This window comes from Halichoeres trimaculatus, unplaced genomic scaffold (genome assembly GCF_033239565.1).
Source record: "Halichoeres trimaculatus isolate MK-OKI-2021-1 unplaced genomic scaffold, fHalTri1.1 fHalTri1_scaffold_21, whole genome shotgun sequence".
In the NCBI taxonomy this organism is placed as follows: domain Eukaryota; kingdom Metazoa; phylum Chordata; class Actinopteri; order Labriformes; family Labridae; genus Halichoeres; species Halichoeres trimaculatus.
In genome coordinates, this window is record NW_027437199.1 from 7,570,968 (window position 1) to 7,587,589 (window position 16,622).

The window sequence follows — 16,622 nt, forward strand, 5'->3', positions numbered from 1 at the left end:
AGTGGAAAAAATGTGTTTAAAATGTATTCCTTCTTTATATTTTGTTTGTCTTATGTGTCTTCTAAAAGTGCAATATGGCTCTCCAGCTTTGACAAATGCTCAGAGTTTACTGGCTGTAAGATCACCTTTACCTGTGGATCCGAAAAAGCTTCAAAAGCCTTTTCAGTCAGGTAGCATGGCAACAAAACAATAGTAAGCTTTAGGACAACAAGATAAATACTCATCTAAAAACCATTTTTGGGAAGTCAAAACATGAAAGCCTTGGGTAAAAATTAGTCCTTGGAAACACTCCCAAGCCCATGAAGACAAAGTCTGGGCTTTGCAAAGGGTCTTACCGGTGGGCCCATACAGCAGGACCTCCAGAGGGGCCACTCCTGCTTTACTGCTGTCTACTGTAAAAGTCTGAGGCACGTGGGCTCGAACTCCGCTCCCAAGACCAGGACCTGAACACTTCACTTTACTTGGGTCCACCAGCTCTCGAACTGGAACCCTGAATGGACTCCCTGAAGCAAATAAAAGGATGGTCTGAAATAAGTTATTGCTGTACTTTTATATCAAAGTCAAACCCAGCTAGGTTTTAATTGTACAGTGGATCAAACAGTTCAGATCCTGCACCTGGAATAGGAAGGCCTCCAAAGGTGATGTTGACGTCATACTCTCCAGGTGTGAAAGGGATATATTCCACACTACAGCTGCCATCTTTGTTGTCCTTGCACGACATCTTTGCTTCAGATGGACCCTCAATGGCCAGGCCAAGACCCCCGGTGCCAGCACCTCTGAGAATGGGTCAAAGGAAAGACGATTAGATTTACTGAATTCTCCTTCATTAAGGTTTTGTTGTTCACACTAAAATGCAGCCCAAAACCCACCTGGTCTCGACAGTAAAGCGGTTTGGTTTGTTGACCAGTCCTTCCTCCAGACCTGGACCATAGGCTCTGACTCGACTGGGATCACAACCTTCAGTCACTGACACCCTGAACGGACTCTTGGGTACTGAGACTTCATCAAAAAGCACTTCAATCAGATGCAAACCTGCAGGTAGGCAGAAGAGTTAGGTTTAATATGACAGATTTGCACACAAGGCATCATGGTTTGGGGTGAACCCAGGTATGAATTTTGATAAACAGTTGTTTTTCATGAGTATCAATATCTACTTTTTTTAAGGACGACTCAGGGTTTTGGACCAACGTTACTCTGGCTACAAACATGAAGTCCAGTGTATGTGTGTCGGACCTTTCATTAAAACCTCAGTATGACTGAAAGCTCCACTGGGGAGAGTATTTCTGTCCCACAATGCAATGGGCTCCTGCATGTCACACATTACTATCAGTGGAAAACCATCTGCTGAGAGCAGACAGGCTGCAGCTATTAATACCAGCCGCTCATCCCTCCCACCGCTCACGCTGCCCCTCTGTCTGTCAGTGAACAGTGAAAGGCTTCATTCATTTCTCCTTATTTACAATTTAACCACTTTATATCTGTCACTTTTGAAATCTCAACCACTTTTCTCTCATTCTTTTGCATCTACAGAAAGTTTCATAACTGCAGAGCTGGCCATGTGATCATTATAAATACTTTACTACTAATTCTATAAATGTAATACTATTACTGTTACATGTGGATTTGATTACCAGCAGCTTTAGCTGACATGAGCCGTCCATTTTATTGGGTTTTCAGGGACTTACAGAGGAGAAAATAAGTATTGAACGCGTCAACTTTTTTCTCATTACATTTATTTCCAAAGCTGCAACTCAAATGAAATTTCTACCAGATATTGGTATTAACTCAAATAATTCACACATGAAAAGAAATCATGACATTGAAGACCATAAATAATGATTATGTGGAATTAAGTGCAATGACACAGGAAAAAAGTATTGAACACACCATGGAAAGGCTGTATACTTTGGCAAATAAATGCACCATACCACCTGAAATCTGTCAGTAGTTATTAATGATTGTCCTATAAAAAAGGTTGTTTTTTCACCAAGCAGTTCAATATGACACACCTCATGATGGGTAAAGGCAAAGAGCTCTCTGAAGACATTCTCAACCTGATTGTTGCTCAGCATCAGAATGAAACTGGTTACAGACTTATATCAAAGCACCTGAATATTCCAGTCAGCACCATTGGGGCCATTATTCACAAGTGGAAGAAGCACCACCTTACCATCAACAGGCCATGCACAGGAGCTCCTTGAAGATTTCTGACCAGGGAGTCAGAAAGATAGTCAGAAGAGTACTCAACGAGCCAAGGACCATCCTGAAAGTGCTCCAGAAAGACTTGGAGGCAGCAGGTACAATTGTTACAGAGAAAACAAAAGGCAATGCACTCCACTGCCATGGCCTCTATGGACGCTCAGCCTGCAAGACTCCATACCTCAAGAAAAGGCATGTTGAAGCTGGTTTAAAGTTTGCTAAACAGCATCTTGACAAGCCTGTAGAATACTGGGAGAATGTTGTCTGGTCAGATGAGACCAAAACTGAACTTTCGGCTGTCATATTACATACCATGTTTGGAGGAGAAATGGCACAGCACATCACCTAAAAAACACTACTCCAACAGTGAAGTTTGGAGGTGGAAGCATCGTGGCATGGGGTTGTTTCTCATCTCATGGTATTGGCAAACTTCATACAATTGACTGAGCAATGAATGGAGCCATGTATGGGGAAATTCTTGACATGAATCTGCTGCCATCCACCAGGATGATGAAGATGAGACGTGGCTGGACTTTCCAGCAGGACAACAATTTTTTTTTTTTAATTGAAGCTTTGGAAATAAATGTGATGAATACTTATTTTCCCCACTGTACATAATAATCTCTAATAATGGATTAGAAGTTGACATAATATTTACATCAGAACCCCAAAACAATGATCCTCTCCAGGTGGTCAGATATTGAATTGATGGATTAGCATGCTAAGGGTATTGCTATTATTTACATTAACATGTTCTGATGTTATTTACAGTAAAGACCATCAGATTTATAAGAACTCATGTTATTGTTGTAGTGTTGTAAAATCTAAAACTAGACTTTAATGATGCTACTGCCACATTTTCACTGCTACACCAAAAGGATGCCGTGAGGACCACAGCCTCTGTACATGAGGCTAGCTGCTGTCCTAAATAATTTTTTCTTAATCAAAACACCAGGCCTAGTAATTACAGTAAATTACTGTTAAACATTTGTTTTCAAGCATCACTGGTGTGGAAAAAATACAATAAAAGCTAATGGTGTTTGTTCACAAAGTCTAACATGTTCTTGTTTTTAAATGGATGTTCTGCTTCTGTTTGGATTCTGCCAGGAACACAATAATTACAAGGATCCATTATAGTGTGTTACCACATTAAGCATCCTTAACGTGAAGAGATCATTCTGAGGTTTAATTATTGAATGCCTCACTCGCCTCTTCATCACAGAGAGAAAACAATTGCTTTATGAAGCCACAGGCTGTGTTTCAACATCATTATGTGTTGTTGTGGAAAACATCCATCAAACATTAGCACAGACCTCTCCTCCCTGCACTCTGAGTAAATCTCACCATTAGACTCTGCAGCATTTCATCATTTACACTTCCAGCCTACAAAGACTTATTAATATCTGTCTTACCATCTTCATATGGAGTGTACTCCACCCTGTAGGTCCCATCCCCTTTGTCAGTGATGTAAGCGTCTGTGCTGGAGCCCGATGGGTTGGAGATGTCAGCTTTGATTTGGCTCCCACCGCTCTTGTAGTGGGCTCGGGCATCCACGATGAAATGAGTGGTCACTTCCCTCAGGACGCCTGAAGAGACCAAACAATCATAAAGCTACTGTTTCAGCCACTGTTAACATTTCTTGGTTCATGGTGCAAGTACGTCAATGCTTCATCCATCCAAAACAGTAATAAAAGAAACTAAATGGAAAATGTGAAGCCCACAAGACTGCAAATGTGCTGCTGAGGCTTTATTAACTGTCTTAATTGGCTGTAAGGGAGCTGCAGGAGGGCAGCAAATAAAAAAACACCAGAGAACAATTTAAATCTGACCTCAGATTAGCAGAGAGCTTGGAAAAATGGCTCTTAACCCACAGTTGAATGTCAAAAACAGAACCTGCTTTGGAAATCAAGATAATTAATGTCCTTCATAAAGTTTAGGGTCATGTGCCTGCACCCAAAAATTCAATTACTTTGTTATAACAGCTTTTGAAATGTATAAACAATTAAGGGGATCTTTGCGGCCCTACCAATTAAGTATTTAGCAGCTACTCAAGGAATAATGGCCAGACTTTATGAGGGAACAGTATTTTTAAGTGTAACCAAAATAGCAGAGCTTTCTAAGAACCCTTAAAAAGAAATACCTTTAATAGGGAATTTCTGGGTTTTACTTTACTACAGAGTTTTTACCAGTTTTTATCCATTTAAGTAGCCTTTCATTGGAAATATGTGTTAACTGTTTGGGTATATGCAGATCAGAAGCACATTATGGATTAGGAGTTACATAAATCAAATAAATCCAAGCACTGATAAGTTGTACTTTGGTAGAAACCTTCCTCACCTCTTGGTTCCACTCCTGGTCCAAAGACCTTCACCCCGCTGGTGTCCACAGCTGGGTCCACCTGCAGTCTGGCAGGGAATTTTGGCACTGCATGTCCTCCATATTTGATCGTGATGGTGTACATCCCGTGGAATCGGGGGATATATGTGATGGAGTAAGTCCCATCGCTGTTGTTCTGAACGTGAACCTCAGCTTTGGCCCCTGAGTCGGAGATGATCTCGATAGTGAGCTCGGCCTCTCCAGCTTTTGAGCAGTCCACAGTGAAGGATCCGTCCTCATTGACTTTCCCTCTCTCAAGGCCGGGGCCACTCGCTGTCACCTTGCTTGGGTCAAACACAGACTGGACCATGGCCTTGAAGGGGGATCCAGGGATGTGCTGGTCTGCAAACAGGATGTTGATGGCGTACTCTCCAGGCTCAGTTGGCAGGTAGGACACGGAGCAAGATCCATCACCATTGTCTTGGCACTCAATCTTGGCCTCACATGGTCCCTCAACTGTCAGACCCAGACCACCAGTACCAGCTCCCTTTGTGTCAATGGCAAAGGGGGCCGGTTTGCCCACAACACCACCCTGAAGGCCTGGACCATAGGCTCGAACCTAGAAAGTAGACATGTAGAGAGGTCGATTCAAAAGGACCAAGGTTTAGTTAAGTCTTCCCAAGGTTACACAGGCAATGTTGTGGTTTATCTTTAAAAAGTCTCATGGCACCAAGATCAAGTAAATTACACTTTGCCTTACTTTTGCACCTATTGCTGAAGAAGTCTCACCTTTGTGGGGTCAGGTGGCATAACTCCCTCCACAGTGAACGGACTTCCTGGTACGGGGTTTCCATCATAACTGATGTCCACCCTGTATGGTCCTTCCTCTGGGGGAATGTACTTCACCGTGTGAAGCTCATTGGCTGTGCTCGACTCAAGCTTGCAGGGGATTGGGCGACGTGATGGTGAGATGATCTTAACGTCCAGTTTGCCCTGTCCTCCAGCGCCCTGAGTACAGACGGTGAACTCCTCGTCCTTCCCAACGTCCACCTCTTTGGTTTGCAGCAAACACAGGAACAAGAAGAATGTTGATTTGCATAATTCTAACAGTACTCAAGAGAAGTCAATAGGACTGAAAGTTCCCAGTACTTTTTGTCAAAATTTGCCTTCAATAGGAAGGCAATTTTTTGACACATTCCAGGATTAAATTGAAGTGTTATTTTTTATTTTTTTCCTTCCTTCTTCATGGTCGATAAACTGCATGGTTTCAGCACAAGATTGACACTCAGAAATAGAAATAATAACAGCACATCTGCTACCCTGAACTCAGCCTGAACTTAAAGGCATGCATGGAAAAAGTTTTTCCTCTTTCATGGAGAAGGATTTTTCATTTCTCCAGTAAAAAACTGTACGGTTTACTCACTGTTGTTCAGACCCTGAACTTTGACCTTGTTGAGGTCCAGTGGAGGGGCCACGGTGATGTTAAATGGGCTTTTGGGAATGGGGTCTCCTCCGTGGCACACAGTGATGGACATGTTCCCCTGATGGAGACACGCAGCAAAGTTCACACAAGTTTCTCACTCAGCTAACACTTCAGTTATGAATCCTGTGAGTGCTGTTGTACCTGCTGGACGGCAGTGTAACGGACGGTGTAAGAGTAGTCGTGATTGTCGATAATTTCAAAGTCTCGGACAGCTTCACCTTTAGCTGTGGCCGTGAAATGAACCTCAGGTTTGGCTTTACCTGCTCCTTTTGTGTAGATGGTGAAGTGAGTTGGTTTCCCAACCTCGACACCTGCAGGGAATGAAGTGTCAAAAGTTGGGGCTTACTTTGGGAGGTGTGTGCTTTTAATCTTGGCTCTAAATGACAGGTAAAAAAAATGGTATGTGAATGTGTGCAGAAAATGAGCTCAGGTGGTTTTTTACCTGGCATAGTTAGCTCACCTGTCTTACTGAGTCCAGGTCCTTCTGCTCTGACTTTAGCCGCATCATGCGAAGGATCCACCTTTATTCTGAAGGGGCTGACGGGAATTTCCTATTGTAACATTAAATATTACAGGTTTATTAAAAGCCTCCACCATACAGAAATCATTGCCAAAAGCATAACCCGTTTGCACACTCACCTGATCGGCAAACAGCACCATGATGGTGTACTGACCAGGACCTGGAGGCGTGTACTTCACTGTGAACGTGTCATTGTCGTTTTTGATGATGTCAAAGTCAATGTCGGCCTCAGCTGGGCCGACCACACCTGGAGCACACTTGATCCCAATGCTAACATCACCTGTCAGTAAAAACAGTAATTGTCAGATTTATATTTTGCTCAGACCAGAAGAGGAGAGGGGTGTGAGGCAGGAAAATATCTTTAAACTAACTTTAATGTTAATACTTTAAAAGATATCTTCAATTAGAATGAAAATATTGTCCATGTAAACTTGTACGCTGATGACATCCTTCTTCCGTCATCCTAGAAGGATTTCAAAGGTAAGTATGAAAAGAACAAAAGCAATAAATAAGGAGAAATTAAGATATTTAACAAGTGTTAAGATGTAGACTCACCCTGTCCTGCTTCACTGCAGTCCACAGTGAAGTACGTTGGCTCATTGGCCTTCAGTCCCATTTTCTCCACACCTGGACCATAAACTTTCACATTCTCTGGATGGCTGCCCTCTCCGATTGTCACCTGAATCACAGAATATGAACATATAAAAAGTTCAGAAGTCAAGCTATTTAGCCCTCAAGTCATTGAAGGTTGTCAGTTCATGAGTAGACTGACCATATTTCTTTCTACCAGTAACTTAATATGGTTTGATATTTTACCCTGAAGGGACTGTTGGGAACGTTGACTTCCCCCCACGTGATGATGATGGTGTGTTTGATGGGTTTAGTGGGAATGTAAACACAGAAGAAGGTGCTATCTCCGTTATCTGTGATCTGAATGTCGATGGGGAAACCCTCTGCGTCCTGAAAGCACAAACAGATTCCATTCATCTCCCATCAGAATGTCATCGACATACAACACAATATAACATAATCAGACCTTTGATCCTCACCTGAGCGTAGAGCTTCAGCTCTCCTCTTCCAGCTCCATGGGTGTCGATGGTGAACTCAGCAGGTTTGTTGACGATGCAGCCGAGTGGCTCCAGACCTGGACCGTAACACTTCACCTGGGAAAGGGAGAACAATTAACAAATCAAGGTTGACCAGAAGTTACATGTAACATATCTCCAATGATGAGTACATTAATGGTCCTACATTTTCTGGGAAGACGTCATTGGCAGCAGGGAGGATGTGAGCCATGAAGGGACTGTCCTTGATGTCTTCGTCATCACAGATGACGTGCACAGCGTAGTCGCCAGGTTCAGTGGGCCAGTATCGAACATCACATGATCCGTCGCCTTTATCATCACACTCAATCTTTGCCTGAGAGGGACCCTCAATGGAGAAACCTGTGTACAATTATACACCTTTATCAAAACATCCTGCTTTTTATTAATTAGCTTCTGTGATACTGCTCATTGACTAACCAAAATTTTTGCTTTCTTTTTAAATATTTGATGGTTAGATTTAGCATAACATTTGCGTACTATACAGTAATGACAATAGATGAATGATAAATTATGTATAAGCCCCGCCCCTTGCCCCTCTTGTCTGTGGTTCTATCCGTCAGATGAGGTGTTTAACTCACCAAGTGTTCCCACCTCTGTGCCGATAGCCTCTACCACAAAGTCAGCACTCTTCCCAACCATACCAGTCTCCAGACCTGGACCCCAGGCCCTCACCTTCTGAGGCCCCGCCTCCTCACTCACCTGGACCTCAAATGGACTGTCAGCACAAAAACACGCAGGTTAAAATATGATGCAATGGATATCTGAGGTGAGAGTACTGTAGAAGGTTTCATAAGGCGAGTAAAAGGTTTCTGTGGGGTACCTCAGGGCTCTATACTAGATCTTCTGTAATTCTAAATCTGTGGCTTTATGCCCAAATTTAAAAGACCTTTTGTTGCATTTTAACTCAAGAGGATTTGGTTTCTCAAATTTTCAGCTTTAACAGACTTCATAAGTGTGACAGTTGTGTCAGGCCAAGAACAAAATGAGACCGAGTTCTTACCTGCGAGGGATGCTGTGTCCTCCCCAGGTGATAGTTACGATATATTTCCCCGTCATTATGGGGTAATAATTACACTCATACAGTCCGTTTTCCATCTCAAGAACCTTCACTGGCTCCTCTGTGCCCTCTGGATTCAAAACCAAAACATCACATGAGATCAGTTCAGTTATAGATTTGAAAACCAAGGAGAAATCACCCACAAGCTTCAGGCTCATGTGGTCTTACTTGGTCCCTTCACGGTGACTTTGAGCTCTCCGCTGCCGGCTCCTTTGGTGTAAACTTTGAAATCTGCCACTTCTTTTACCCTCAGACCTTTCGGCTGCAGACCTCTGCCTGACGCTCTGCAGGCGTTAGGATTACAAGCTGAGGATCAAACAGAGAGATATGGGACAGTGGTGAAAATTAGAATTTTAAAAAATGACGCTAACAGACACACTCACACAAACACACACCTTTTTGTGTCTAAATTATGTAATACTGTCTCCTGATTAAATACTTGATAAATCAACATGTATTATAAAAGTCAAGTCTTAATCAGAAGTAAATCTTATATTTAAACGTCATATAAACGCACTGATTTTGAATGTCTTCATTCTGAGCTTTTACCTGAAACAACATTCACACAAACACACACACAGCACATGAATCTTTCCAGGTTTATTTCTGTTAGTCAGCTGATCGGGGCTGAGGGAAGCAGTTTGCTGAGGCTGAAAGGAAAAAAACAGCAAAGATGAAGAAAGATGCAATGATGTGTCTGAAAGACGAATCGTTCAGACCTTCAGATTTAAGAGTTAGAGACATGAAATAGAACAAGACTTTGAAACAAACGTTCACAAATTTGATGCTGAGTCCAGGGGAAAACAGATGGATGGCTGGTGATAGAAGAGGATGAGGTTATTGCTGAGGACGGAGAAGAATTGGAGGATCTCGGAGGTTTTGATGTTTTTATTCTATATTAAATGAGTATGTTTAGAGTTTGACGTCTATTTCTTTTGCTGTTTTTAAAAGTTAATCATTGAAACTGTTAATTTCATTAGTAATGATTCTATTCAGCTAAATCAGTAAAATGATAAGCTGGATTAAAACATTTGCATTTTGTGTTTATAACAATTCAGTTTTCAGAAATAGAAGCACCATCGTTGTTTCTGAAAGACTGCCAACAAAACCAACCAAAGGCTGGTTGGTTCTTCCTCCAGATGTTGGCATAAAGTGACCCAAGATAGAAGTATATACCTACACAAACACACACACAGTCAAAGCCTTCCCTAGATGATACCTGAATATCATCCAGAGCAGGCTCAACACATCCTCATTCTCTCTGTTTCTAAACTGTAGAAGAAGAAAAAGCCGCTCAGGAAGAAGCAGGTGCTGCACATGCTCAAAGCTGGGAAACCCCTGAAGAGCATCAGGAGCAGGGATGGTTTTGAGTTGAGGTGGAAGGAAACCAGGCTAGCGCAGGCAGCTCCAGGCACACCCTCACCACCCCAGCCTGTACTAACTTGGTCGCCTGGGTTTGGGTGGTGTTGGTGGGGGGGCTCTCCGTGTCTTGTCTGAGGGTGGGGTGTGTATGGTCTGAGGTACAATGTGCACTGGAGACCTGGGGGGTTGGATGCTCTGCAAACCTGAAGGAAGGTACAAGAGTGGTGATACATTTGTGTACAAGTTGAGAGTGGACAGAGACCTCCAGACCAGTTCAAGGCCCATAGACTGCCAGCCCACCAAACTAGAGAGCAGATAGTCGAACATCATTCTTAACTGCCAGTTTGTTCAACTCAGAAGTTGGAAATTAAGTTAGAACTCACAGTCGGTAACCCATAAGTTCAAAGATATTAAAGATCTGAGTCTAGTCCCTAGTTAGGACAAAAATCTTCTCAGATCAAAGCAGCAGATCATTAAGCTTCAGTCAAGCAATATCAAGAGATGAGAAAAACCTTCGAAAATGGTTTTTCCCTTGCCAAAATGTACCAGGTAAGCGCTCCCAGTCAGGTGATCAACTCTGAGCCAAGTCCAAAATCAAGACACAAGATCAAGTAAGATTTCTGGAGGAACTTGAGTAAGAAAAGGAAAAAGTCATGTCATATGTGTGGCTGCGTGTCCAGATGGACAATTCAAAGTTAGAAAAAGTCCAAAGTCAAATTTTAATCTAGCCAAAAAGGTCCTAAAGTCGGGTCCAAGGTTAGGCAATGGGAAAGTTCAGTAATCCCATTAACTTGCTGTAATAGCAGCAAGAAAAACAAGGTAGCTTGACTTTCTTAAGTTGATGATAGGCAAGTCCCAGGTCAGATACTGTAAGTCCAAGGTTCTAAATCATCACCACCAAAGTAAAATAATATATAGGCCCAAAGTCACAAATCCCCAAATATTTGAGATTTAAGTCTAGGACAGACAGGTTTCCAAACAAGGCAATGAGTTTGTTGTCATTACATTTGGATCCAAACTGATTAGATCTCAAGTCTTTACAAGGATGTCAAGAGCACTGATCAAAGCTGAAACAAGGAAGACCAAGGGAGTTATGAACCATGCTTTGTCCAAGTCATTCAAGGCAAAGGCATGTCAAATATGGCACACACCATGACTTTAAGTTCCACCCATGCCAGACATGGTTCAAGTTTAGTATTCCTTTAGCCTGTGCAAATGCAGGTAGTTTAAAGTTAGAGAAAGTCTAAAGTACAATTTAAGTCTAGTTAAACAATGCCCCTACATCAGGCCATAAGTAAAGTAGAAATAACTTAAACAAACACCATAATGTCAGTGTGAGACAAGTCAAAGTCAAAGTCTCGAGTCAAGTTTAAAGTCAAGACAATCAAATCAATGGTTTAAGTTTTGGACCAACAGAGTAAGACCAAGCCTTTATCTAAATAGTAAAAGCCATGCAGAATAGCTCACAAGCTGCTGAAATTAAGAGATAGTGTCCCTGATCAAGAATATGAATCCCAAATCAAGTCAAAGACTAAGACTGGCACCTCCAGTTTAGACCCATGTCACATCCTGACGTACAGGTCCAACTTCAAAACAGGCCACAAATCAGATCTTGATCCAGGTATTCATGAACCCAACTAGGATCCAAGTTTTAAGAGTGCCAATAAAAAAGCTTATTCAAGCAAACATGCAAGGTAGCCAAGTGAAAAAAATGGCAGGTCAAAGGACAAGTACCAAATTCGAGACTGGAAACTAAAAGCCAAAACAAAAAAATTGGCCTTGTGGTCAGTCATGAACCAAGTCCAGCTACATGACTGATCTAAAAAAAGTGTGCTTATGTTCATCCAAGCCAGGGTTTATCTTCCCAAGGAGACCACTGAACCCAAAAACCAAGGGTTCAAAGAAGGCTCAGCCAATCAAACTAGAACAAAAACACTAAAGAGCAAATCACAACCTGTCCAACAGACCAATCCTCAGATGTCAAAGGTAGATCCGTAAAACAGATTCAACTGTGATCACAGTATGACTTAAAATAAATACTGTTGCGTGAAACATGGCGGTTATAAGAGGGGGTCAGATTATTATGCTGTCTCATATAGGAAGAGTATGTGCAGGTTTCAGTTCACTTTCATTGATAAATTGAGTTAGTCTTTTATAACTTACAAAATAAAGGTTGTCAACTTTTATTAGGTTAAACAAAAAGAAGACGTCAGAACAGGTAAAATCTGGGGTGGTAAATATAAACGTGTAAACCCTACCCTCTGAGATGTTGACAGTGAAAGGACTTCTGGGAATCTGCTGCCCAGCAAAGGTCACATAGACGGTGTGAGGTCCCTCCAGGACGGGAACATAGGTGCAGCGGAAAATACTGTCGCCTTTGTTCTCCAAGACAATCTCCACTGTATCCCTCCGCCCGTTTGAATCCACAATGATGACGCCTACGTCTCCAGCCCCCGCCCCTGCAGGATGGACAGATGGACAAGCAGACATTCAAACACTGAAAGAAGAATGTGACTTTTAATAAAACAATAACAGACAAAGTGCAGATGTGGAGAGCTTGAACTTCAGTTTGACATTTCCCTTCAGTGTAAACACGGAGGCAAAGCCAGGAAATACACATAAATATGAGTTTGAGTGTGAGTGTTTACCTGCTGTGTAAATGTCAAAGTATGTCGGTTTGTTGGCCACGTTTCCCATCTGCTGCAGTCCAGGCCCACGAGCCTGAACTCTGGTCGGGTCACCCATAGCCTTTGATATGTTGACCACGAAGGGGCTTCTGTCGATGTCCTGTCCAGCAAACAGCACCTTGACCTGGGAGGAACAGGGACAGCAAGGTCTGTCAGGTCTTCCCACGTTCACAAACAGGGGCACTCTGGTTTAGTAAAATTTTAGTCTTTTACAATGACTTGGACTTACTTTGTGCAGCCCTTCCACTTTGGGCAGGTAGACCACAGAGTAGGTTCTGTTCTTGTCGTTGTTGGGGATCACGCGAGCCTGATGGACATAGAAGGAAACCACTTTAAAATCTCTTTAACTGTGTTGTGTTCAGTGGAGTATTATATTAGATTGTGTGTTCTCACCTCTTCTGTGTGTCCCTCTGGATCCTCCACATAAACCAGAACTTCTCCAAGTCCAGCCTCCACCGTCTCCACCAGGAACTCTGCTGGTTTCAGAACCACGTTCCCTCGTGGCTCGATGCCTGAGAGACACATGAGAAGATGATTCTATGAATATGACAAAAAGTTTATCTCCACTCATTCTTGTTGATTCTGGTGTTACATTTTTTTTTCTCACCTGGTCCGTAAGCTTTAGCTCTCTTTGGGTGCAGCGTCTTCGCCCTCAAGGGGGCGCCAGGCTTCAGTTTGGATTTGGGAAACTGCGATAGGTAGGTCATCACAGAGTGCTCATCTACGTTAGGATCAACGATTTCTTCGGGAGCGATGACCTGAGGAACAAGGCGATGAACACATAGTGAGTAAAGCTACAACCACAAAAAGTCCTGATAATTAAATAACAACAAACTGGATCAAAGAGAGACCACATGAGGTGAAAGCAGAAGATTTTATTTGTTGTACAATGTGAAATCGATGAAAGACACTCCAAAATGTTGCTTTAGGGGTTAGGCCAAACATAGGAAAAATAAAATACCTTTAAGTACACATTATTTAAGGATTTTTTCAAAGCCATCTCTGTCCTTCTACCTCAGTAATCTTAAGGTCAAAGGTCATTTTAGACAGAAGTTACCTGTGGCACTCCGAGCCAGTCGTCGGCCTGCTGCATGGCTTCTCTGGCGTTCTCTACAGGCTGACTGGGATCCCAAGTTTCCCAGTCTGGACACAGACCTGAAGGCAGCACGGGAAGACAGACAGACATCAGTTTGACTATGACAACAACAACAACTTATAAACATAAGGAAAATGTCCATTAAACAGAAAAGCAATAACATGATGGATGAAGGACGACATAAACGAAATGTCGATTAACCAGAAATTTCAAACCTGTCACTAGTTAACAATCTGATCCAAAATTCCTGATCCTGATAGCAAGATCTTCTTCCAAATATCATCTGGTGGCCCTGCAGTCCCTCTTACCTGGAGCGCAGTTGTCCACCAGAGCTCCCAGCGCCTTGCCGTCCCTCCAGTCTCGGTGGAAGTTCGTGATGGGGAGCTGGGGCACCTTGTTCTGGATCCAGCCCAGCAGACGCTGTTTCGGGGTTAGCTTCTTGGCGTCTTCATCATCCTCATCCTCCCACATGGGCATGGAGATGGAGTAGTGAAGGATCAGGGTCCAGATGAGACCCAGGATCAGTTTTAAGTTTCCATCCACGATGGCTTTAGAGTCTAAAGACAGAGAAAAAGAAGGACGGGAAATAATTCTCTTATTCATCATTTATCCAGAGCAGACTCTTCCCATCAGATGGCCAATATCCTTCATCTAAATCTGGAAAATTAGTAGATTAGTTGAGGTGGATTACCTGATCCTGGACACAGCTAATATGGTTATCAACAGTAAAGTTATTCTGTCTATAAAAGGGCTTGTTCATTCGTTAGTTCTGTTTTGGATTTGTTAGTTAATATTGTATAATCAACAAATTGCTGCTATGACAACCAGCTTCACCGACTGTGACTCCCAGACTCTCAGGGTCTGTTAAATCTCCTCTGTCTGCGTTAATTTCATCCTCTCTGACTGTAAAAACATTTTTTAATCAGCTGGTTTCTGACCCAGTTTCCTTTCTGGTTCCACGGCTTTAGATCTCCCCGCCAAAATAAAAGTTCACAGCCTCACTGTTTAGATTCTGGCTGTCAGGAGACGTCTTTTAATGTGAAAGTTTCATCCATCGACAGCAGGATGATGTCATCACCCCAAGACTGAGGAATGAGGTCACCGAATGGGAAACACATGCACGTCGCACACACACAGACACACACACACATGCAGGAATGTGAGGGAGGAGAAGTTTGTTTTACTGATGACTCTCTTGTTCAGTTTAAACACCTGAAAGTTTACGAAATCCATCACCGAGTCAGTCCTGATCCAGCTCTGCGTGTTCTCACCGCAGGAGCTCATGTCAGCTTTAACCAGAGCGATGAAAACCTCATGTTCCCCTCTGAGGAGCATTTGAGCAGAAGTTTCTGATGGATCGTCCAATCAGAGGAGGGGAGACAGTCGTAAATCATGTGACTGTTTCAGCAGATATCTGGCCAGGCGATGATAACCCACACAGTTATTTCTCAAACGTCTTTTAACTTCAGCTGACGGTTAAATTAAACCGTCCAGCTCTCTTAAATCAAATGACACTCAATCTTTATTTAGACTGGAGCTACAGGCGGTCCATGTTAGAAAGTTTCCTCTACATGTGACTCAGACTATTTTTCATTGATTACAGTGTGATCAGCTGAGATCCCAGGAATCAGAAATCTTTGATGATCCACTTTCATGTGTTTCTTGATCAGTTCTGCATCAGATTTCTTGCAGTGTGACCTCAATCTGAACTCTTATATCTAAAGACACTAATCCTGATATCATTCTGTGTTTACATTTCTCAGCTTTAGTTTCACAGGTGTGGATAGAAGTCTGAAGAAACACAGCAGCAGAGGTCAGAGCTCTGCAAAGAGATGCTTTTTCATCCCTTGGGCAAAGTAATAGATCAAGAAAACTTTGACCCAATGGGAACGTGTTTACATTTGTTGCTAGGCGCCGCCCTGTTGTGGCAGCTCTCTCTTCTTTGTTGGTTTCTTGTAATTTTTCATCTCTCTTTCGTCATCTTTGTATTTGTAGTGGATCATTGCTTTGTATGGTTTATTTGTTGGTCATGGACACCAAACTGGTTTTGTCTTCAGGGATATTTTTACTATTTTTGCTCCTGTATTTGTCTGGAGATCCTACATGTAACCATGGCCGCATTGTTTACATGTGAAATCAGCTGTTAGCAGCCTGTAGCATGTCAATGCTAACTGGTGCAAGGCCTGATGTTTCCCCACAAGGTGAGGAGAAGGAGGTGAGGGCGACGTGCTGGTTCTCAGGTGTGAGCTAAGAAGTGACGACATCGACCTATCCTTCCAACCATCGTTATTGGGAATATAAGATCTATCTCCAATAAGATGGACAAGCTAGCCGTGCTAACCCAGCTACAGAGGGAATACCAGATGGCAGAGTAGCATTATGCTATTCACAGACATGGCTAACAGAGCTAACACCAGACACAAATGCCACATTGGAAGAGCTTCACCTGCTGTGAGCAGACAGGATCCAGGAGACAGAGACTAAACAGACTGCTGAAGAAGCTCAGTCCTGGACCCTGTGGAGGTGGAGGCTGGCTGAACTGGACAATGATGGACAAGCTGTCATTGTCTGTTTTCTTTTGGACCTCTTTGCACTTTCAATACACTTTCTTACTTTTGTTTTCTAGATTGCTGCTGTGACTCCTGAATTTCCCCCTGAGGATAAATAAAGTGTTTTCTATTCAATTCTAAAGGTATCTGTTATTTGGTACCCATCAGGGCTCATCTAGTGACTGCAGCTCCTCAAATTTACCTCCATTCTTGCGTTTTAAGGACTTAAATAATAAAAAGAAAGTCT

General features: G+C 42.6%; 1 protein-coding gene across 12 annotated transcripts in view; it reads right to left on the bottom strand.

Moving 5' to 3' along the window:
• The window catches only part of LOC141810394 (filamin-C-like), a 45,510-nt gene that overhangs the window by 12,910 nt on the left and 15,978 nt on the right, over positions 1 to 16,622 (bottom strand). For 7 of the 12 annotated variants that reach the window (XM_074697902.1, XM_074697899.1, XM_074697894.1 and 4 more), the window contains exons 2-26: positions 14,135 to 14,383; positions 13,788 to 13,885; positions 13,338 to 13,488; positions 13,124 to 13,242; positions 12,960 to 13,037; positions 12,692 to 12,854; positions 12,302 to 12,502; positions 10,124 to 10,246; positions 8,850 to 8,987; positions 8,625 to 8,751; positions 8,203 to 8,339; positions 7,770 to 7,963; positions 7,568 to 7,681; positions 7,335 to 7,478; positions 7,074 to 7,197; positions 6,638 to 6,798; positions 6,459 to 6,549; positions 6,140 to 6,309; positions 5,939 to 6,056; positions 5,305 to 5,567; positions 4,537 to 5,134; positions 3,612 to 3,785; positions 870 to 1,032; positions 616 to 776; positions 336 to 503 (exon numbers count right to left, since the gene is read on the bottom strand). In XM_074697902.1, the coding sequence (XP_074554003.1) occupies positions 336 to 503; positions 616 to 776; positions 870 to 1,032; positions 3,612 to 3,785; positions 4,537 to 5,134; positions 5,305 to 5,567; positions 5,939 to 6,056; positions 6,140 to 6,309; positions 6,459 to 6,549; positions 6,638 to 6,798; positions 7,074 to 7,197; positions 7,335 to 7,478; positions 7,568 to 7,681; positions 7,770 to 7,963; positions 8,203 to 8,339; positions 8,625 to 8,751; positions 8,850 to 8,987; positions 10,124 to 10,246; positions 12,302 to 12,502; positions 12,692 to 12,854; positions 12,960 to 13,037; positions 13,124 to 13,242; positions 13,338 to 13,488; positions 13,788 to 13,885; positions 14,135 to 14,383 (4,227 nt within the window). The remainder of the gene's footprint in view (positions 1 to 335; positions 504 to 615; positions 777 to 869; positions 1,033 to 3,611; positions 3,786 to 4,536; positions 5,135 to 5,304; positions 5,568 to 5,938; positions 6,057 to 6,139; positions 6,310 to 6,458; positions 6,550 to 6,637; positions 6,799 to 7,073; positions 7,198 to 7,334; positions 7,479 to 7,567; positions 7,682 to 7,769; positions 7,964 to 8,202; positions 8,340 to 8,624; positions 8,752 to 8,849; positions 8,988 to 10,123; positions 10,247 to 12,301; positions 12,503 to 12,691; positions 12,855 to 12,959; positions 13,038 to 13,123; positions 13,243 to 13,337; positions 13,489 to 13,787; positions 13,886 to 14,134; positions 14,384 to 16,622) is intronic. The other 5 variants (XM_074697905.1, XM_074697904.1, XM_074697898.1 and 2 more) reach the window with 1 other exon arrangement.